At 37.8% G+C, this 23,729-nt stretch overlaps 1 protein-coding gene across 2 annotated transcripts; it reads left to right on the top strand.

Moving 5' to 3' along the window:
• SLC17A5 (solute carrier family 17 member 5) lies at nt 1–23,038 on the top strand. Of its 2 annotated transcripts, XM_066315023.1 has the most exons (12): nt 1–281; nt 1,105–1,176; nt 3,471–3,667; nt 5,096–5,329; nt 5,807–5,894; nt 8,531–8,617; nt 9,812–9,930; nt 10,840–10,998; nt 13,216–13,348; nt 15,017–15,164; nt 19,740–19,830; nt 21,356–23,038. In XM_066315023.1, the coding sequence occupies exons 1-12, from the start codon at nt 221–223 to the stop codon at nt 21,491–21,493; spliced, it is 1,527 nt and encodes a 508-aa protein (XP_066171120.1). In that variant the 5' UTR covers nt 1–220; the 3' UTR covers nt 21,494–23,038. The 2 variants fall into 2 exon arrangements, with proteins under 2 accessions (XP_066171120.1, XP_066171119.1); XM_066315022.1 differs by lacking the exon at nt 1,105–1,176 and having other exon boundaries at nt 83–281.
• Nucleotides 23,039–23,729: the final 691 nt, after the last annotated feature.

Raw genomic sequence — 23,729 nt, 5'->3', positions numbered from 1 at the left:
CCCCTGCCCGTCACGTGATCGCCGCGGGCTGCGGCCGCCGCTGCCCGGCCCCGGCGGGGCAGAGCCGAGCGGCGGGGAGCGCTGGCGGGCCGAACCAGCCCGGGGCAGCCGAGCCGGGCAGAGCCGAGCCGGGCCGAGCACGGCCCCGCTCCCGGCCGCAGCGGTGGTGCCGGGCGGTCTCGCCCTGAACGCGCTGCGCGGTCCGGGTGGCAGCAGCGAGATGGAGCCCGAGGAGGGAGAGGATCGCACCCCACTGCTGAAGGAGCCCCAGCCCGACACGGGTGAGACGAGCGGCAGCTGCCCCTGTGTGGCGGCGTCGCGTTGCCATGGAGGCGCGGGCCGCGAGCGCCGCTGTGGGGCCCGGGGGCCGGGACAAGCGGTGACGGGCCCGGCGCTCCCCGCCCGCGGCGTTCGGTGCCCGGGGCTGCGGGAGCAGGCACGGCCCCGAGTCCTGACAGCGGGCGCGGCTCTGGCGATGGCGGGGTCAGGCGTGCCGCCCTGGCAGACACCAGCCCTCGGCTCGGGCTCGTTGCAATGAAGGCATTCCAGCCCAAATACCGGTCGAAATATTAAAAACTACCGGGGTCCACCGAGATTGTGTCAAAAATTCATACGAGGGCAGAATTTTGAGTAAGACTAATAGCTTGTGACGAGTATGGAGAGGAAGGAAGGTGAAAGGATGCAGGAAGGTAGGAGAGGAGGCTCGATATATGGTCACAGCGTAACAACAGAGCCAGCATGTTTGTTTGTCTGTGCTTTTTGCTGCCCAGAATGCACAACCTATGAAGAGCAGAGTAAGGGGGTTTTGTTTCTTTAGCATGTCATGCAAAAATGCTCTAACCTACTTATGAAATGTGCAACTGCATCAAGGGGAGCTGCTCACAAAATTACTTTGAAAGTGGCAGAAGGAGAGAAATTTGAGCTCAGGTCTTCCTAAAGCAATAAGTTCTTAAGTTTGCACAATGTATCAGGCTCCGGCTGGAGGTGCCTCACCTCACCCACAAAGAAAACTGCTGCAGAAGAGCAACTTCCTTTAAACTGCCGTGCAACCTGCAGCTCAGACCTCTTTTTTAACTGCAATTTAAAGATCTTTTACAATTATAGCTACAGTGCTTTTAAACATGCTTCTAAAATCAGAATTGGCTGTAGATGTAGGACCAAAGACTGCTAGTCAAGGTAAGACTTTGAACACAATGCTTTAAATTTTTGTTAGCTGCATTAAACTTCAGGGGAGTGAATATCTGTGTCTCTGGTTATAGCACTCTCCTGAAACACACCTGTAATCTTCTTGAGTCTTACGTTCTGTTAACCTGATCTAATATTCTTAGGTATTTCAAGTGCACATGATGGAATGACAGGGAACCAATAATTTAGTAGCTGTTTCCTTCAGACTTCAATTCTATATGTTTGTTAGATTTTTTAATAAAATGTTTATGGTTGAAAAAGAAAATCTGATGTTAGTGAGCTTAAGTTCTTGCTTATCTGTTTTGTGGAGATCGCTCTCCATGCAAGTTATATACCAGTTAGAGTCTTATAGAGGAAAAGTAATGGTTGTTCTAATTAATCTGCATTTCCAAGGAAGGGTTACATCATTAGCGTGTTATTCAGCTTTCTGTTATTGTTGTTTAACCCCAGCAACTACAAGAAGTGGAACAGGTAAGTAGCTTTACCTGTAATTTTATTAATTGTTATAAATTATATGACTTTACATTTTCTACTTAAGGCAAATTGCTTTTTAAACAACAGCAGAGAACAACAAAGCTGCTTGAGTAGTTTTTGTGTCGTAAGTACTTCCTGTTCTCGGTGCCTGTTGTTTTCAATGTAAGCAATAAAATCTTGGCTGCTCTCCCTCATGACATTTAAAAATCCAGGATGGCTTTTTCAAATGCTTCTGAGGCAAAATTTGCAATTTCCACAGGTCTGGAAGGGATTTTGCATATTGTCCTTATATTGCATATTATCCTTTTTTATTGTTTATTTTTTAAATGAACATAGCAAGTACAGCATCTCTTTGTCATTTTAACAACTTGTGCAGCCAAATTGAGCTTCACATAAATTTGTCAGGATTAGAGACTTCAAAAATGGGAAAGTTATCTTAATTTCATGAAAAACAACCTTGCAGAAAGTCTCTATTGGTGTTCCCCATGAAAAATAAAATCACATAGGCTCATTCTTTGTTTCAGGGAAGTTACGGGGAAGGGGAAGGTATCTCATCAGCTTGTCCACAGGGCATGTCGTTTGTTTCTTACTGCAGATCAGAAAATCCAGTCAAGTGACATACTGCAGTAGCACATAAAGCTCTTGTCAGTCCTGTTCAGAGATGCACTTGTTCTATTCATCATTTGAACTCTGAGTAGTGAAAGATGAGCTCACTGTAGATTGATGTAAACTGATGTAATATTTGCTGATCTCCAACCTTCCCAGAGTTTCAGACATCCAGGTTATAAAACTTCCCATTAGTAACATAGCTCCCTCACAAGAGGGGAAACTCTACACTCTATTTGAAAATTCAGCAGATTATTCAAGTAGTTCCTCAACAATTTGACATTCCTGCTCAGTAGTTAGTTTCAGGCATTGCCAGTTCATAAAGAGTAGCTGCAGAGATCTCAACTGTTACAGCTCGGTTCTGATCTGGATCTCCTGGCCCTGATGAATGCTCTCTGCCAAGTGCTGCTGTGTACTACTGTAGGAAATCAATAACTGTGTTAGAGTGCATAGTCTGCTGTCTGTGTATAAACAGCTGACAGAATTGACTCAATGTCACGACACAGATGTTATGCTGAATCTTAGGACTCATTTCCTTTGTTGTCTTGTGACTGCCAAGCGGGTGTACTGGGCAGCTGGGGACCTGTTAGTGTTTCACAGTGCCACCACGGTGTCTGCCATTCCCCTTTCTGGTGGTTTTGGCAGCTGTCAGCAAATGCATATTCCCTTTTTTATATTTCTATATGCAAACTTATAGAAGGAAAATTTGTCCTAGAAAACAACCTGAAGTAGCAATGACTGTTCTTTGGCACTACTTTAGGAGAATTTGTGTTTCTTGAACTATTTTTGTGTATATTACAGGCTTCCTGCTAATTGTTTTGGGGTTTTTTAAGTGTGAAATTCTGTCTTGAATAAATATTAGAGGATTTTGGAGAGGACTTTTGAAGCTATGTTTCTAAATCCATTTCCACAGACCACACACTACCCATCCTCTGCAGTCCCCTTGCTAATGTGGGTAGCTGCCTGTTGTCTAAACGATTACATTTGCCTTGCACATCAGTATGAAAGTGGGATTTTAAATTTTTTTTTCAACCAGCCTCAAACTCTACCCCTATTGAATAAACCACTTAAAAGAAAAATTACTTTGTCTTCTTGCTAATTTTTTATCTTACCCAAAGATTTCTGAGAACCTTAGTAAAAGCTGCTCATGAGTTGTTCTTATCCTGTTAGGTCTGTTAAACATTTTTCACTTGTTCTCATTTCAGTCCCTGCATGCTGCTCAGCTCGCTACAATCTCGCACTCCTGGCCTGTTTTGGGTTCTTCCTGCTGTATGCACTGCGTGTGAACCTCAGCGTGGCTCTGGTGGATATGGTAGAACCGAACACAAGCTTAGCAAAGAATGTGACTTCCAATGTGTGTCCAGAGCATTCTTCCACCATAAATGCCCCTCGAAACACAACGGTGAGGTCTCAGTAATGTGTCTTGTCTTGTAACGTGACATGTCAAAGTGGTTTTAGAACTCTGTGGTAGATAGAACCATATTTAGGTGGCAAGAGAACAGGCTGTTTTTTTCTGGATGGCCTTTCCAGTGGTTCTTTTAAAGCTATTCTGGGAAGTATTAGCCTTCAATGACTAGCTAATTGAGAAGCGCTGTGCTCAGGGTCAGCTTTTTAATGTACCTCTTTTCTGTGCTATTCCTTAGAAACTGGCTAATCTGACCGTAGATCTACCATGACTCACTGCTTTATATGCCACTTACCAATTGTTACTGTTACATCTGCATCAGAGCTCCCATTACTGTCCAATTTGTCTGTTCTTTTACAGTCACAATGGCATGAAATTTCATTACAAATTAAGATGTAATATTTCTCTCTCCACTTCTTCAATCTCTTTCTCAGATCATGAATTCTGTCTTTATATCCTTTACCTCTGACTTCCAGTAATTCTTAAAATCACATTTCTTAGCTGAACTGCCAGATATGGAAAAAAAAACTTCTAAAGAAACCCCCAACTTTGTGAATTTGGTCTTGCACAGATCTTGTCTTGAAGTAATTCCTGAGGACTCTTGCCATCTTCCTGCTTTCATTTTGTTTGCTTGTTTAAGAAGTCATTTATTATTTATCACAAACAAATTATAATGGTGAACTTTATGGGAAGATTCTGTCTCATCATTTCTGTGAAATGTATGCTGCTCATTTAAATGCAGACAAATTGGTCTTTTGGAAGTGATCCCAAATTTCAGAACCACTTTATTGGGCAACAGTTCCTGTCTTCTTGCTGACTGCCTTTATAACTGCAGATTCCTGTCTCAGTCATCCTCACTTTTATTGCATTGTCCACTAAACTCATCTTCCCTCTGTTGTGCTTCTCCCATTATTCCACCTACTCTTGTGAGCCCTGTCCTTGACTGCTCTGTTTCTTTAGATTAGGTTTAAGCACCCGCAACTCCTTATTTGTTTTTTTTTTTGTCTATAAATTTTCTGCAGGTAAAGCAATTTTATAGAGCATGATAAAATGTCCACTCTGTGATTTGGAAGTGGAATTTGTAGTCAGGCAGACTTATGTGGTCAGTACCTGTCACCTAACCCAAGCTGCTTAGAATTCAGAAAGGGATAACTGCCAGAACTCTTATATTTCATGTAGTGATGATTTTCATACTTGGGTTAGATATGTCCAAACAGATTGTAAACTACCTGAATTAGCTTTTAACACAACTTTGATTGCAGTAGAGGTGGGTGTAGAGAAAGGAGACCCTAGGGAGTAGGTCACAAAAAATTTGAAATTTATCTGTAAAGGACTAAATAGTGGATCAATGTGATAAAAAATATGGTCAGAGAAACTGCTGTCTTTAACTTACTGCAATTTGTTGGGGCTTTTTTCTCTTCTTAGGGAGTAAAGTATTCTTGGGATGCTGATACTCAGGGATGGATCCTTGGTTCCTTTTTCTATGGCTATATCATTACTCAGATTCCAGGAGGATATCTTGCAAGCAAAATTGGAGGCAAAATGTTGCTGGGATTTGGCATCTTTGGTACCTCTGTATTCACCTTGCTTACTCCCTTAGCTGCAAATTTGGGAGTTGGCTACCTCATAGCTGTCAGAGCCTTGGAAGGACTGGGAGAGGTAATCTTGTTTCCTCTATGTAATTTGAAAATGTATCTGAATAATTTGTTTAAAATTGTACTGATTGGACGCTGTGGTGGTTGTTATGCTGGAATAGTTTATAGATTGTTTCATTTGAGTGGCCTAGTTTTATGGTTTTTAGAATAATTAAAGCATTTGCACTATATTTTAGCCTAAGCTTTCAAATAAGAAATGTAACTTGAGACAAAACTATTCTCATTTTTCAGAAATCAGGGTCTTGAAACAAGTGTTGTTTGTATTGTTCCTGCTTTTCCGGTATATACCGAGTCAAAAGCTGGAGAATTATTCTCCCTCCTTATTCTCATGCCTTGCACAATTTTTATAAGTGGTTTCTTGCTAGACAACAGACTAACAGATAGTACTACTGCTTTTTAATGGAACATGCTTTGAAACATGTAAAGTTGAAGTGAGTTCCAAAATTCTTGCCTTTCAGTAGAGTGAAATGATGTTTTCCAGGGCGTTACCTTCCCAGCTATGCATTCAATGTGGTCTTCTTGGGCTCCTCCACTGGAACGCAGCAAGCTCCTTAGTATTTCATATGCAGGTGAGAAATTCCCACGCTGATAATGGGATTATAAATTTTTATGCAGTTAACAGGGAGGATTGACTTAAATCAAAGGGATTTATACTGTAAATTTTAATCAGCATTTAATCCAGAAAGTGTAACATTAAAGTAAATCTTGCTTTCCATTCATTTTCTTCATTTATTCATGGTTTTTATACCTGACAAAAGATATTCATCTACAAATAAGTGTAAACTTGGGTCTAACTTGGGTATGAAGTAGTGCAGATAATTACTGTGAAGCTGACTAATAGAAGATACTGTAAATAAAAAAGATTTAGCATTAGGAACAAAGAAGTCACAGGATAGAGCTGTTTGTTTGGTTTTTGGAGGTTTTTTTAAGTGTTCTTGGAGGAACTTGGGGAAGAAAACATCCAAGGTCCCATGTATTGCTGCAAGAGCTCCTTGTCAGAGTCAAATACTCTGACCAGATTGTCCTAGATATTCTGTGTCTGGAAGGTGTAATGTTTGATAGCAGATTTACTTCTTTGAAGATACTTTATGTTGCACAGGGTTTTTGATTTAGCAGAGTGATACAGAATGTACTGAAAGCACAGTACAAGTTAGCACATAGCAAATGTAAGTTAACACGTAGCAAAATATAGAAGTGCAATACACTTCAATTTGGGTTGACTGCAAGTCAAGTCTGTTGTTCTCTCAGAAATCCTGTTATTGTTTAACTTTTATACTTTGTGTTTGACTGACCCAGGTATTCATTCCCCTCATCTTGGTCTGGCTAAGTCAGTGAGACAGTCACACTTTCAATGAGGAGAAATGACTGAATGAGGAGAAACATTTACACCACCAGCTGATCCACTTGGCTGCTTATCTAAATCAAAGCCACCCTCTGGTGCCCTTTGAGTTGAGATAAAGTCAGCTTCTTTACAGCAACTGTGGTTGGTCACAGCCAGTGTTATTCCCCGAGTTTGATGGACATGTTGATCTTGCCTGCCTCCACTGAGCCTTCTCACATTTTAAGGGTTTATTGGTCAGTCACATTGCTCAGTGCAGTATTTGAGCAGCAGATGAAAAACAGGTTTCTAAATTTCCTAGTCAAAATTGATATTTCTTAGAGTATGACAAATTTTGTATTCAGTTACTGAAGTAATGGTTTGCTTTGCTCACTCTTATTAGCAAAAATTCTGGTTTTTATTTGACCTGTGGTTTATCCAGAAGACTCACTTTTCCCAGAGGGATGAAGCCTTAATCCTTTTTCCTCATGTTTCCTCACTTTGCTTTGAGCCAATTGTCTCATCATTCATTGAAGTGACCCTTCAAAGAGCTACTTCAACTCATCTAATGCATCGAAAAAGATTTTTAAGAAAGAGAGAAAAAAAATCTGTTTTCTGCTTTGGTATTTAACTAAATCTACTTTAAAAGAAGTCATCGTGTGAGACCCAGCACACAAGTTAAGCAGAGCATACAGAGCTGAGATTGCCTTCTACTGCATTTAGCAATTGGGAGCTTTTTAACTGTCCTTTTGTATTTTGTGAAAATGTATACCTAGTGTATTGGTGAGAAGAGTCTGTGGCCTTGAACAGCCCATTGTTAGCAGTCATGGGTGGATAAGATGTCTTGTGTTATCTTGGCAGGCTGTTTTCCTTCCTTTCTGTTCCTTCCACGTTGGCAGTCATGTGGTCTTTAGTTAGTTTAATCCTGATTGCGTTGATTTTCTGAGAGAACATGGGGTTGAGGTTATATATAGTTGTTATTTTGATTTATATTTTGCATTATGTATGTGGTTTTGTTGTTCATTGTTGGAGCTTTCTGCCTCAAATAAAAATTATTGTTTCTATTAAGGTGGAGTCTAGGGAGCCAGAATATCAATATAGTCTTAATATTTTTCTGAGTTGAGATAAAGTTTGGAGAAGTAATCATACAGCTAACATTAGGAGACAAAACCTACTGTTTATGACCAGTAGTGTGTCAAGTATGTAAATAAGACAGGTTTCTGGTTTAGATTTCGAAAGGGAAACACCTGCCATCCTTATTCTTTGCAAAATGTATGTTGAATTATAAGCACAGGAATAGTTCTTTCTGGCTTTTGGCTTTATTCTGAGCTGGAATCTGTTCATTTTTTTCCTTCTCCCTTGATCCTAGACACTGTCACATTTGGAAAACATGGAATTTGAACCTACTGGTTATGTATGCGTGACTTCTGCTTCATGTTTCTAGCATTCTTGGTTTTGTGGAGCTATAAGGAGATACAAAAATGCAAACTGACTGAGTTGTCACATTATACTCCCAAGGCCTTAATTATACTGTGTTCAGCTCTCTCTCGTTTTGCAGCAGTACCAGTTGACTAATTTGCATTGGTTTAGATGTATTAGAGCCATTATTTTATTGGAGACAAATGTGCCAAGAATGCTTATCTTTTATTGCTTGTTGCTTCTAATTTTTGCTTCTTAGGGCTTTGTGGCTCTATTTGCTTGGAGCTGCCAAGGCAGCTCAGTGTGCCTGCGTTTCTTTAAAGCAAAGCACAACCCTCTGGTGACAGTGACAATCTTTATCCATGACGTATTACAGAAAAATAAAATAATTCTGATATGGCACTTATACTTAAGGGGTCCCTAGGAGATCTAATTATTTTTCCACTTTATTTTGCTTTCTTCTGGTAGGTGCACAGCTGGGAACTGTTGTGTCCCTGCCGCTATCTGGTTTAATTTGTTACTATATGAACTGGGTTTATGTGTTCTACATATTTGGTGAGTTTCTATTGCTTTGATTTTTCTTAATTATTAAAAGTACAATCCATATTCTTTTGGAGAAGCATATCTTATAAAACTTACTTTACGTTTTAAAAGCATGTTTGACACGTTGGGTTACTGTTTTATTCCTTCTGGGCAATTAAAATGTTTAAGGCTAAGAAGATTCCAGTGAATGGCTAAATAAGCCTTCTTCCAGTGAGCAAAGCTGTCTCTGAGTTGGACAAAAGCTGGTACAAGTCAAATGCTCTTAACTCTCTCACCACTTGAAAACAACAGGCTGAAATTTCTTATCTGAAGTGTGAAATTGAGTTAATAACTTTAATCCCAGGAATAAACCTCAACTTTGAATGAGAGAATGTGTGAAAAGTTACTGCTGCTTAAAATGTAAACTGTGGAAAATCTCTAGCAGTCACAGGGACCCTGAAGGAATGCATAGCATGTTTAATGTGACTTATATTCTTGAAGAAGCTGAAACAGCAAACATATTTTTTAACAGCATGGCTTCGCTAGTGCTTTTTACAGGTCTGTTTATGTGTCTGAGCCATTTCATATTCTGCATGGGAAGGGGGAATCAAATATAAGGCAAGAGTTACATTTTCCTCAAAAAAAACCTCTTGAGTATTTTACAAATCACAAAGATTCAAACCAAAGAACTGAACAAAATTAAATAAGTTACAATGTTACAGTTACATAACAGTGCAATTAATTTGGACCAATTATTGAAAAGTTACCTTTTTTCAAATGACAGTTCTGGGGCTGGCTTAAGAAAGAAAAGGAGGACTCGTACATCAATTAAGCTGCATGTAGTGATATTCTGTATATGTGTACAGAGTATTTTTTGTGATTAAACTTAATGTGAACTTTTTATTTCCTAAGGGTGAGCCATATCCTTTGTGGCTTTTCCATGTGACTAATAAAAATACAATTATGTATGAGCACGCAGCTTTCTTGCTGTATGAAGAACTTCAAGGAGAGGAAAAAAAGGAAAAAAGAAAAAGAAAAAATTCTGTTTAGTCATCTTCATTCTTTATTATATCTAAATGTACATTGTTAAGCCTCTTTAGGGAAAAATAATGCTCATTAAAATTATATTAGTGTATTGAGAAAACACTTCTGACTATATCATGAGAGTATTAATTGATGAAATTGCTTTTTATTTCTATCTTTTCACCCATGTTTTCACAACAATAGGTGCACTTGGCGTATTGTGGTGGTTCTTCTGGATGTTTTTGGTTAGTGATACACCAGAAACTCACAGGAGCATTTCACATGCTGAAAGAGAATATATACTGTCTTCTCTAAAAGATCAGGTACAGCACTTTGGTAGAGAATCACGTATTAAAGTCTGAACATAAACCACAAACATGGTCATTATTGTCAAACTTTGTTTCTGGTTTGTTACATGTTTTGTTACAGGCTTATGTAAACATGTTTGTATTATAACAACATTGTTAACCTGAAATGGAGGCAGGATTTTTCAAACAAACAAACAAAAAAATTAAATAGTGCAGTTGTAAACTGAAAAACAATCAATAATCAAGCAAAGCATTTATAATAATGCCTTTTGTTAGAGATGCTTTTGAGGTGCTTTATTTAAAAAGCTTTGTATTTAAAAAAAAAGCCCAACTGTCATTTTATACTAGATCCAGACCTGTATAATGTTTTTAACATTTGCAATACAATATTTTACAGCATTTCTCTTTCTCAGTGTGTCTAGAGTAAACAACAGGTTACTATTTGCAGAGAAAATGCTAATGAGCCAGTTCTGGAAGTCTGCATAGGATTCATTCCTGTGACTGGGAGCGATTCGTATTTAGAAACAATGAAGATGGCTGAGAGACCAAAGTTAATATCTAGGATTGAGCAGGAAAGATTCAGCTAAATCAACACCTGAGGGTGACCAAATATTTAATTATTTATAGTAAAAGCAGAGGGCATCAAATTTCAACAAGGAAAGCCATACTTTTTGAATTACAAAATGTAATAATTGGTTTACGTTGGAATAGTGAGCATCAGAGTGGTAACATACTTTAGTATACCTTCATTGAGGACTGAAGAAAGTAATTAATTTATTGCTAATGACTTGCATTTATCAACTGAGGCTCATTTTGTGCCTTTCAGAATGGATCACGAGCATAGATTTGGCTATATTTATTAAATGTTCATATCAACATCCTGATTTCCTTCTTTTTCTCTTCTCTTTGTCTCCTGCTTGCCAGCTTTCTACACAGAAATCTGTTCCCTGGAGACCTATGCTGGTGTCCCTGCCTCTCTGGGCTATTGTTGTGGCACACTTCTCTTACAACTGGACTTTCTATACACTTCTTACACTCTTACCCACATACATGAAGGAGATCCTGCGATTTGATGCTCAGGAGGTGAGATATACACAAATATAGTAATTTTCTTCTGAATGAAAGCAACTAAATCTTTAATCTTTTAAAGAAACTGTTTGAGAACCTTGGAATGTAAACCTACAGCTGGGAAATGATAACCCGCACAATTAAGCAGATGCATCAAAAATGTTGCCTGCCTTATAATTTCCACTTTCTTGACTTATTTGACATTTACCTTAGTGCCAACTTTCAAGTTAAATTTTCTGTTTGAAGGTGCATGGTACCCATCTTTAACTGCTCTGCTTTAAAACAGTAACTATAAAAATATTTTCCTTGTTATATGGGTTCTATGGTTATTTGAGCTTTGACACCAAGTTTTATGGCTTCTGAAATAGTGTCTACTTCTTTGCTACCTCATAAAGGAGAACATTTCAAGTTAAAAATAAAATTAAGAAAACCATTGGACAAATGGCATTTTTGAAAATATTTTAAGGATGGAGTTTGGGGCAGAAAGGGACCAGAGGGAAGCTTCATACTGATTGGCTCATTTTCTATATTGTCAGTTTCTTTCCTCAGTGAGGTAAAATACCTTTTCTTACTAGGGTAACTGGATGAAACAAAACCATAGTCTTAAGGTCCAGATAGAGTCTTTTGAAGAAAATTTTATAAAATTGGATTATTTATCAGGGAAAAATTAGGAGATGTGGAAGGTGGAGTATTCTTATTTACAGCAATTACTTGACTGTACTGGTCTGTCTTTATTGAAACAGTTTTGGTGATGGCATAGCTTACCTGGAGAAACTGGTATAGCTAAGATAAAAAGGTGCTCAGAAATTGCAAGAAATTTAACATAGCGTTTTCTTGGTTTAGCAAACAAAATAATTTAGAGCAATCTGAAGATGAATGCCATGCAAGAAAGAGGCGATGCCAGCAATCTTGGGAGGAGAAGATGGGGAACCTTAGCATTAGAACAGAAGGTTGAGTTAGGGCAAGCTGCAAAATGGCTGGAAAAAACTAACTGAAGTTACTGGTTGGGCTCCTTATTATGCCTCTTCAGGTATTCCCTGAATCAACATCCGTGAAAGTCATTTGCTATCACAGCTCTCAGTTGCATGTGTTTTGTGAAACACCATTGCATTAAATGGTAACAGGTTCTGCTGTGGTTTCCTTTGTCCCTGGGTTATGTTTTTTCTTTTTGGGGTAGCTTAGAGTACTGACTGTTGTAAACATTAAAAAAAAAAAAAAAAAAAAAGCTTGTGTAATAGTGTTGGACTAACTTTGTTGCCACACATTTAGATGGAAATTGCATTACCGTTTAAAATATTATACAATTGTTGCTGATCAGTTTCCTTTCTAAAATACAGAAATTAGTTAGAAATAATGCTGCTTCTTTGAATAGTGCTTAAAAAAGGTTTTTAATTACTGAGACTGTCTATATTTCAAAATTTTACTTACGGATTTTGAAAACTGACTGAAATCCAACAGGCAGCGTGGTTAAGTACTGATAGAATGGACCCCAGGTGGGGATGTGTTTCTCATTTAATTTCAAATTAAAATTCCTAGGGAATCTTCCACTTCTTGACAAATATACTTTTCTTACTAGTGTATAAAGGTCATACTATTTCTATTCAAATACCGCTTTTTAATAACAGATAAAGTCAAATTATAGCTCTGTTATCCATAACTATCCATAATTTTTTTGAAAGGCTGTAAATGTAGGCAGTTTAGTAGTACTTTTTGTTTCCCTTCAGCAGAAAATCATCTAGAATCAGGCAGAAGTCTGTAAGCAGCAGTTAAAAGTAATAGGAATTAACTGGTGGCTGCAGTGTAAGTAATGTCAGATCTTGAATAACTCTGCTTTGGGATTGTGGGATGTCCAGCCTAGATGTGATGAAAAGTCCTAGTTCTAGATTTTGTCTCTCTTTACAGCCAGCAGCAGATGTTTCAGCAGATGGATAAGGAATAATGTAATGTAACAGTAGTACAAAAACCAGAGATTCTGTATAGTTTTCAAAATTCTGAATAATATTTACAGCTTCCACTTACTTTACTAACTCACTTGATATTGGTATTCTGGAAACTTCCACTATCAGGTTAATGTCCACAGGATACCTTCAGTTATAGTTTTCTTTTTCCTGAAGCTAGCTGCTGATCTAAACCTTTGAGATTTTGGTCTGACTGCATTGGTAGTTATAGATTAAGTCATGATGCATTTGTCATTTTAGTGTTTTAACTGTCTTCTCTTAATCTCCTTAACAGAATGGATTTTTGTCTGCCCTGCCTTATTTTGGCTGCTGGTTATGTATAATTCTCTCTGGCCAAATTGCTGATTATTTACAGGAAAAACAGAACTTCTCCACTGTTTGTGTTCGCAAATGTTTTACTCTAATAGGTAGGTACAAGTATCATCTCCTGGAACATATAAACTTAGAACATACAATTAGATCAGTTTGGGAAAATTTAAGGGCTTGGGGGAGTAGTCTGACATCCTGCTGTGAGTTGAGGCAGCATTGTGCATGGCTTGAGAGGAGCAACTTTATTTGTACATTAATGTGTCAAGAATAATCCTATCTTTTTCCATGAGAAGTAGGCCTACTGGATAAGAGAACAATAAGAGATTGTCAAAAGCTTTTTTTAGGACAAGATAATTGGGCTACAAGCAAACCGATCAAATAAATGGTCATGTAAAGTCACCATAAAAGGGTGAATGAAACATTGTTATCAAAAAAGGTTTATCAAACTGACAGGATTACTGTTCTGTATGAGCCTATTCTGCTGTTCAGTGTTTTGTTTACTGAGACTGAAGTAACTGAACAGGAATACACTTGCAAATTTTACAATTGCTACCACAGTAAAAAGACCAAACAGAATCCAAAATGGTCTTAACTGACTGGGAGGAGTGATGATCTGAAGTCACTAACAGATTAGCCAGATGAGGTTTTTAATGAACACGAATAAAATTCTGTATTTTAGAAAGAGAAGTTGATTGCTGAAGAGGGAACAGGGGGAAAAAATATTAGGCACAGGATCCACAGAATTTGCAGCCCAGTTATTATATGGTGATCCTTGCTGCCTCCTCAATTCAGTTGATTCAATTGCTTTCTTTAAAGCAGCTGTTGTAATAAATTCTCAGGCATTTTGTTTGTTTGTCTTAAGCCTATGTTATTTTGGTGATTCAGTTAACTGCAGGGCTATACATACCTCACACCCATGTATGTATAACTCAGGAGAAAAAATGTTGTCTTAGGAAAAGCAGGACTTAGGTTGGTTTCATCAACAAAAGCATGTACTTGGAGGTGTTTGCAGAGGTCATGAGTGGGTCATGTAAACGAGCTCTGGGAAATGGACGTCAAAGTTAACTGCAGATAGGAAGCAGTGTGCATGAGCTCATGATGGCTGATGAACTCAGAACTGTTTCCAGAGCCTGGTGCAGCATCTCTACAGCTATCTTGGATTCCCCCAGGGTTCACAGTGTCAATTTATTTATAGCAATAAATATAATTAATTTGTGAGCTAATTTTCAGAACCTGTTGAATGTTTATTAATTTTTTAATATAGTTTGTTCCTTGGTGCTAGAGTGGGATATTTCTGATCTAGTTGCTGTTTCCTGAGACAAGAACAGTTTTGCAACCCATCTGCTCTTCCTTTTTGCAAGGACATGTAGTGATAGGACAAGGGGGAATGGCTTCAAACTGAAAGGGAGTAGATTTGAATTAGATAATAAGAAGAAGTTAATTACTGGGGGGGTGGTGAGGCACTGGAACAGGTTGCCCAGAGAAGTCGTGGCTGCCCCATCCCTGGAAGTGCTTAAGGTCAGGTTGTACCGGGCTTTGACCAGCCTGATCTAGTGGAAGATGTCCAGGCCAGTGGAAGGAAGGTTGGAACTTTTGGTCCCTTCACTCCAAAGCATTTCTGATCCCGCCCGGTCCTGCTGTAACGCGCGCGGTGCAGTGCCGGTTCTGTACGCCAGGGGGCGATGGAAGTCGTATGGAAAACACTTGGAGCCCCCAAGTGTCACTGGGGTTAAACGTCCATTGATTCTGAGGTTTCTGTCTTAAAGGAATGATTGGACCTGCGGTGTTCTTAGTAGCAGCTGGGTTCATAGGCTGCAACTACGCACTGGCTGTTGCATTCGTGACCATATCAACAACACTAGGAGGATTTTGTACATCAGGCTACAGCATCAACCATCTGGACATAGCACCTTCGTAAGTATTGCTGAAACTGTTGTTAGTGCATGTGAAGTGTTTATGGCCCCCTTTTTTTCTTTTTGTGTTACTGAAGTGCCTTGGAAATGTAGCTATGGATCATATGCTGTACAGACCTGGAATGTAAACACTGACAATTACTTGGGCTTACAATATTAAGCACTGTATTTCCAAAAACTGCAAATTTGGCAGACGATATGACATCAACAATAGTTTAGAAGCATTCCAGTTTTAATCCTGCAGTAATAAGTTATATAATTCCTGTAGTCACAGATTGTAATTATAGACTTGATAGACTTTTGTCACATTTGATTCATGTTCTTAATAGGACTGGTTTTTGAACTGTACAGTTAAGTGTTTCACTGTTTTCAGCTTTTCCACTGGAGCTATCAACCCCTAGTATGAACATTTAAACACTGTGATACAGGCAAATTATTTGCATTTAAAAAACATTCTGTACACTGAAATCTAAATTTTGTTACAAGTAGTTGACCTGATTTTTCAGTAGGTCAGTAGGTGTCAGCAATTGGACAATTGCTCTTAAATGAATAATTTTCAAGAGTGGAAAGTTGAGACTTCAGGCTGTAAATTCTCTAGTGTGTTACAAATTCATAATTGGGCAGACCTGTCAGTTTCCCGAAGAGTGTGGATGTATGTGTATTCTCCTAAAAGTGCACTGGTAGAAGTCAAGTACTTTGCTTTGTCATTCCTTTACCTATTTGTGGTAGCACTTAGATGTGAACATGGTCGAATGACTTTATGTCCAAAGAAAAGTGCGTTTCTGTATTAATGTGTAAAATGAAAAGACTTTAAGTGTAAGTGTAGAGGAAAAAATATTTTGTAGAAATAACATCTATAAAAAAATTCTGATCATCTAGACAACTTACAGAAGACCTTGGTTCCCAGTTGAAGGTGGTATTCAGGCTTTGGCAATTGAAACTGTGGTGGTCACATCCACAGTCAGGGACAATTTTTGACTTAACAGATAGGAAATAGTGGGAATCCAGTTAATCTTGGCAGGTGAGGTTAGGTAGTAAGCAAGAGGGGAAGTATCACTGGCCAACTATAAACAGCTTGTAATGCTGAATTGAATATGAAAGTAAGAAAAATAGCTTCTGTGGCACACTTTCTTTTAAATCATGTATAACTAAAAATTTAGAAAATGTAGTTAAAGCAGTTCTTCTGGGGTGTTATGGGACCATTATACAGCTTCTGTTTCAAGCTTATTTTTGCAGAACTACAACAGTTAGTTTCCAAAATATGTATTAAATTGTGCTTGTTGTGTGAGTACAATTTAACCTGTCCATGGAATGCAACAGAGCTGTGACAGGAAAAAGGAAATCATGCAATTGCAATGTGACTTACACACACAAGGAACTTCTGCATGTAGGCAATGGCTAAGGTTTCCCAAACTAGGATGTTGTATGCATCTTCTACTTTTAGACAGAACATTTTGCGTTTCATATATGTTTATTTCAAGAGTCAATTTGTTTTTAACAGTATTCAGAGTACTTTAGGTGTTGAAAAAAAGCCACAAAAAGAAAATTATGTTACACTGTGCCAATGCCTGTCAGCAGGCATAGTTATCTCACATGAACTGCTGCTGATCCCTTTTACCAAATCCCACTCTGTTCTTCCTGCCCTTGATAAAGTCCTGCTTTTTTCCCTTTGCATTCACACTGGGCAAGTTCCTCCAGCTCTTCTTCACTCTCAGACAAGCAGAAGGGAGGACACTGAGTGCAAGAGGGGTGTCTTGCTGATAGTTTAGGCACTTTAGCCCAGCATTGCCTCTAGAGGCAAGTGGCTGCATATGTGGGAAGACTTTCCTTGGTGGTCAGGGGGAGTGCGTTTTGTTGAAATCAGTGGTTTTCTATTCAGCACATGCATGCTTTATTCCAGGGCAAATCTGTTCAAAAGGGGGCAGAGAAGGAAAAAAGCACATCCTTGTAACAAAGGTCACATTAAAAAAATTCTTCTTTCGAATACAGAAATGCAAAAACCATCTGAGATGAGAAGAAAAAAAAGACTGTCTTTCCCCCTCCCCCACATCTGATTTTTGCAATTTGTCTGAACTTTGTTGGATAAAATGATCAAGGCCAATATGCACAATTTCAAGGAAATGCTTAACATAATTGTAGAATTCTAAAAACAGGGTCTGCATAAAATTGTGAAGGAAACCATGGTAAAGAGCTTACTCAAAGCTCAATATTTATTTTTCATAATTTACTGAAAAACATTAGAAAAACCAGAAGTAATTCAAAGCAGTTTCAAAATGTACAAATGCCCATTTAGATTGGTTAAAAGTGTGCTGCCAAGAATAGCAAATGGACCCTTTTTGCCACTAAAATTTGCATTATATCAAAGAAATAATTATTATAGTCACACGAAAAAAGTGAATGAAAATACTGATGCTTAATTAACAACAATATTTGCTATGCGGTTTTGGCTGCTAACATGTATTAATTATGCCATTGTTGGATTGGAGGAGGGTTGGGGACAGGAGGGAGACAAGATTGTTCTTTGAGGGAATATATATTATATTTTAGCTCTTTAAAAGTACATTAGTACCTTTCTATTACAGATTTTAATATTGTTGTTACCATTATCCCTTGTAATATTCATGTGGTTTTGTTGTACACTAAATACTTCACATAGCTGATTTTTTGACTCTTGATTTTACTACTTGACTGCTCTGCAAGTTAATTTGTATTTAGTTATCCCCTGTATGCCATAAGGACCTGGCCAACAGCCTACTATTGGTTTTGCTGTACAGACATGTCACTTTTTTGCTTTCCCTTTTTGTATGGGAGTTTCCACTGTGCTAAGGGAGTGTCATCACAGTTATCTGCATCAAACAGCAAGCACTATCAAGAATGCAACCTCTTTCAGAAACACTGGGCATAAACAGAGGCATTTAGCCAGCAATGGCTGCCAAAGATCTTTGTCAACCGGAGGAATTATTAAACTGTGTTCAGTTTTAGAAGTATCTGTTAGCAGTATTGCAGTGCTCAAACATGTTGGAGACCAAGTGTGTTTGGTTCTACATAAAGGCTTTAAACAGGGTTTTGCTTTATGTGCTTATTTTCCTGAGGGAAACTTTCACACTTTGACATTCACCTTCATAAAGGACTATTAATTCTAAACCACTTTCCAAGATAGGAAGACTGCATGCTAGGTTTAAAGGAAATAAAGAGATTTTAACTAAAGTGTTGGCATGCTTTAAACTGATACGTAGTGTAGAATTTCAGGGGAAAAAAATCAATTAGTAGGCTATATGATTATTTCCCTTTCTCAGGAAAAATCCACACATTTTTCTAATATCACTGGAATGAACATTGCAATCTTTTGTAACAATGCTGTATGGTTGAATTCTCCTGTTTCGGTAAATAAAATTTCAAAGCTATGCATTTCTCTTTGGAGATTAAATATGTTTCTACTATGTTAATATTGGCGAGGACATAATTTTACTCTAAACAGCCTAAAATTATCACTGGGATATGATTCCTTTCTCCTATGGTAAACTGCAACTGTTCATATTTTGCATGATTCTTCAGCCAACAAATCCACCTTGAAAATCTAACACACAGGGATCTGTGCCCTGGCAGTTAGAAGGTCAGACTTCTGTGGAACATCTGGCTCTTATTTCTCTTCAGTCTCTCTCACAAGTCTGCACTTGTGGTACAGTTTCAAACTTTTGTTATTGCAAAATGCCTGTGAGAGAGATCTTGAATTGCTTAGAGGTGAAGTGCTGAGATTCAGATATTAAGCAAGTTACCAGCTTTTCCCAGCAAGTTTTTATGGCTGCTGGTGCATACACACACATTTGTGTGTGAGAGAGTAGCACATTCATGGAACATGAGGCCTCAGAATGGAGCTGCAAGAACAGCAACCAGCAGAACTGGTTTAGTCAGGCCTATTTCCCATTGGCCTTGACCCACAGAAGGCTGAAGGGAAGGACTGCCACAGCACTCTGAACTCCTATCTTTGGAATATACACTTTGTAATGTAAGTGAGGATGTCCAGGCACACTGCTGATACTGCCTTCTCGGCAGACAAAGTTTTAGCAATGAAACCTGAACCAACTCCTAACTGTTGGCAGACAGCACTTTGTCATACTCCTTGTTGTCTTCCTGCTTCAATACATGCAATGTGTCTTTAACTGCTCCGGTGGATCCATTCCAGACAGTTTGGTTGTGGCTTAGCAACGGGGATGTAGGTTTGGATCATGGGTCTTGAGCAAAGCCATAGGCAATTTAAGTTAAAGTCCATAACTAGCCTCTGAAAATAGAGACATACAGAACCATTTAAGGAGAAAAGGATCTTTAAGATCATCACACCCAACCATTTACCTAACACTGCCAAGTCCACCACCAAACTGTGTCCCTTAAATTGTATGTGCCAAGCTGTCAGTGAGTTGTTATTAGAAGTAAAGCAAGTCATTCACACTGGAATATTTGTGTTTTAATTTCTTTTGTGTGATCAAGATGAGGCTTACATGGTCAGGTTAGACAAAATTGTTTCTATGATTGATAAACCTTACAAGTTAATAAGCAGTGTTAACAACTTCTCTTGCAGGTATGCTGGAATTCTTCTTGGGATCACAAATTCTTTCGCTACTATCCCAGGAATGGTGGGGCCAGTTATTGCCAAAAACCTCACTCAAAATGTGAGTCTGTTTATTATCTTTTTCAGTTGTGATATTTTTATCTCAGTTGAAAAATTCCTTCTTCTTAAGTCTGCAGTCCTTAAATGAAACATGAGTTACACCTCTAAGTCCTATTGTTCCATTGTGAATTAGTTAATTTCTAGCTTTTATTGTCCTGACTCTGACCAGGAAAATAAGGGTAAAATCAAAGACCTTCGTAAGACTTGAAAATTTTACTGACTCAATCCCTTATAATCTCTAGGAATAAAATGAATATATTTCTATCACAGTAGAACTTTGATAAAATGCCAACTAGATGAGACAATTGTGGTATTGTTTTATTAAATTATAACAAGTTCTTGCTTGTTGGTTTTTTTTTTTTTTTCAAATTAGGCTCTCACATGAAGTGTTGAGTCCTAATGTCAGCATTTGTCAGATAATTGCGATACTAGATTCTAGTGTTAGATTTGACTGACAAGGTGGTGTAGTGATTTGGATAGAAAAAGGGAAGCATTTTGAGGAGTTGATTACTATTTTTTCAATGAACATACGAATCTTTTAAGAAAGGGAGTTGGGAGGAGTAAGCTTAGTGATGCACTTGAATTTTTTGGAGTTGGAGGTCATTCTAAGGATTTTCTCAAAAATCACAGAATATTCTGAGTTGGAAGGGACCCACAAGGATCTTCAAGTCCAGATCTTAAGTGAATAGCCCATATGAGGATCAAACTCGTGACCTTGGTTTAATTGTCACTATGCTCTAACCAAAAATAACCAGAAAATATTCATTAATACATGATTCCAATAGAATTAATTCTTCCAGATACCTTAACAAGTGGGTTGTTTTAGGGTACTTTTGTTCAGTTTAGTTTTTCCCCCTCCATACTAATGCACTCTTCAGGTATTCTGTTTTTGTAGTAAGATCGTTACAGGATCGTTACTGCATCATCTGGAATTTAAAAAAAACCCAAACCTTTAAGAAATCTATAAATATTATTTCTTTATTTGGAAATAAAAGAAAAAAAAGCAAACACATCACAGTTACAGTTGTTTACTACACATTTATTAAGGCCTTTTTAAAATAGAGTTTAGAGAGATTACTCTTGAAATCTGAGTTAAGGTAGCTACCTTGTTTGGACCAAAAGGCTTATGAATCTGGAATGTTCACATGGTCATTAGGAATAGCTTACTGCACAGTGCAGGGCACTTCAGCTCTTGGATCACCTGATCTGAAAGCTAAAGTAGTGTTTCCCTTACAGTAACATTCTCTGCATTTGTGTCAATGGTTCTCCATCTTGGGTGATACACTGATCCAGATAGCGTAATGCAATTCTGATAAGACTTCCTGTGTAAGCTGTATTATAAAACTGAAATTGAATGTACTAATGATTTCATCCTATATGTTTATAATGGTTTTATGGTGCTGTGAAATCATCCTGAATGGCATTTACATTTAAATAGGCAAGGCATGTAGCATCAATTTTAAAATTAATTTTTGAGTGTGAAGCTGTACATTGATGGCATTTTTTTTCTCTCCCCCATTTGACAGAATACTGTGGAAGAATGGCAGATGGTTTTCTATATTGCTGCCTCTATTAATCTCTTTGGAGCAATTTTCTTTGCATTATTTGCAAGTGGAGAAGTTCAGGACTGGGCAGTCAGTGGATATCACTTGCATAGAAACTGAAGGAGATACTGAAATACCAAAGCTGTGTGGAGTCCTGTTGTGCTTGGAACTATGTGACCAGAAAAGTGCCTTCCCTGCTGATGCCTAGGAGTCTTCAGAGCTATTCAGTTAAACTACTTTATCTCTATATCTTTTGTACTGAAAATAATCTGACAGACTATGTGTGCTATTTCTTAACAAGAAACTACTTGGATTAACTATAGAAATTTCATGCTAGGACTTGATATCAAATATATGATCAGAGACATTTTAAATCAGTGTGCTAGGCTCTAATACTTTACAGTTTTTAATTAGTATTTTCTGAATTAGTCTGTAGGCAGATGTTTGCTGATACTAAAATGAGAGGAAAAAGTAAAGTAGTTATATAGCACTGTAAGGAGGAATGACATGCAAAGAATTGTACCCAAAAATGTGTTTTGATTTCCATTATGAAACTGATAGTTTTTTGCTGTTTAAAAAATTGTAGAAGAGCTCTAGTTTCATACAGTCTTTTATAGTGCTTTTATTTTGTCATTGTTTTTATGATGGCTAAAAAATGCATGTGATTTACTTCTATTTTGTGCACAAATTTTGAATACATAAACATTCCCTGTTTTACAAGTACAGCTTCACAACTAATACATAGCAACAAAGAAGGGAATGTCCCATTGGAACTGAGAGAGTAAACCACGTCCTCTGTGGTGCAGATTTTTCTAATAGGCCTTATTTTTATTTTTCTCTCAGTGCAGCTCAATGGTTTAAATCTAGGGAGTGTACAAGAGTGAACTAGAAATAGAATATCTGCATGATTACCTTAAAATAACTATCAGTTTGTCAATTAAATTTTTTGTCCCTTTAAATCAATGCAGTGGAATTCTTTCCTCTTGCATGTAGATATGTTTGTCAGCTTGTCAGTGTAAATGAAATAAAATAAGGCCAGTGTAGCAAATAATGAGGAAAATCAGTTATCTAACAGCCTTGCTGTTAGTCAGATAAAACTGGAGTATGAAAGAACTAGTGCAATAACCTGATGCTGTTACTCTCCTGTCAAGATAGAATTTGACACTCAAGAGCATTCTTTGCACAACACACACTGAAATGCCACAGAGTAGGATTAAAAGTTACAAAAACAGTGGCCTTGCTAAGAACAAATGGCTGAATAATGTTAGAGCCACAAAGCAAAGGAAAATTCCTGTGCCAAAGTTTCCTGGATTGGAGCAATTAGGTAAAGAGGAAAAGTCATTGGGCTCTGGGTTTTTCGTTTACCACCAATCCAAAAGAAAAGCTCAGTACTAAAGCTGCTCCAGTGGAGCCTACCTTCCTTCATTTCTAGGAAATGGCATCTGCCTCTCCTTTTTAGCTTTAAGAGCCATTTTGTTTTGGCCTTCCTTGAAGTGTCATGTTCTCTGATGGTAGATTTAAACTGTGTTTAAATCTCTGTTTGTGTCTGCAGCATTTCCACAATAAACAATGTGTTGTTCCGATTAAATTAGTACTTGTTAGTGGGAGTATGTTAAAACTATATTGTGTCTTCAGTGTTTCTACAATAAATGGATTGAATATTTACATGTGCATTTGCTGCTGAAAATTACTATCTCCCTGAAGTTAGAACACCATTTTGAAAGTATGCTGAACAACACGGCTGGTGACTGGATTAAGGAATGTTTAATGTTTTCTTGGAAAATTACCTTCCTCAGAAGTTTTTGTCTGGCTTTAGAGGTAAGTATTATCTTCCACCTGACACTGTATTAAAAGTAATGATTTCAATTTATGTAAAAAGAAATTTGTACTCTTTCAGTATCTTTGGTTAAAAAGGAGGGGAGGGAAGTTAAAAAAATAAAAGATTGTGTATTGTTTAAATTAATCTATGCCTTTGCTTTTCTAGAGATTGTTGTCATGGCAACATATGGACAGGGTTGCAATTCCACCTGTTCTGAAGTTGGAAACTTCTGCTTCCTGTGCTTTTAATCTTTTTCTTCCTGTGCTTTTAGACTTTTTCCTTGAAAACAGTTCAGCTGAATATCAAAATTTAAAAAATTATACTTAATGGAGTAGATGCAATAGAAGTGTATGTAGACATTTTCTGTATCAGTTAAATGAGTCTGAACTGGATTTAGTTAAAACTGAATTTTAGGCACATCAGCAGTTGAACAGTCCAGAAATTTTTTGAACCAACATACTGGATTTTCTCTTCCCTTCATCTAATGCATCATAATTACTCATTTTGCATACTCTGTAACTTCTAAGTCAGCTTGGA

Source organism: Sylvia atricapilla, chromosome 3 (assembly GCF_009819655.1).
Source record: "Sylvia atricapilla isolate bSylAtr1 chromosome 3, bSylAtr1.pri, whole genome shotgun sequence".
In the NCBI taxonomy this organism is placed as follows: Eukaryota; Metazoa; Chordata; class Aves; order Passeriformes; family Sylviidae; genus Sylvia; species Sylvia atricapilla.
The sequence above is the reverse complement of the archived record's forward strand: the minus strand, read 5'-3'. Positions and strand labels throughout refer to the sequence as shown.

What these genes read in the sequence shown, in the direction of transcription:
- SLC17A5 (XM_066315023.1), top strand. Translation starts at nt 221, where the DNA reads ATGGAGCCCGAGGAGGGAGAGGATCGCACCCCACTGCTGAAGGAGCCC. An exon ending in TTATGTGTTCTACATATTTG is followed by an intron (nt 8,618 to 9,811) that starts GTGAGTTTCTAT and finishes TCACAACAATAG; the next exon opens with GTGCACTTGGCGTATTGTGG. An exon ending in CCAAAAACCTCACTCAAAAT is followed by an intron (nt 19,831 to 21,355) that starts GTGAGTCTGTTT and finishes CCCATTTGACAG; the next exon opens with AATACTGTGGAAGAATGGCA.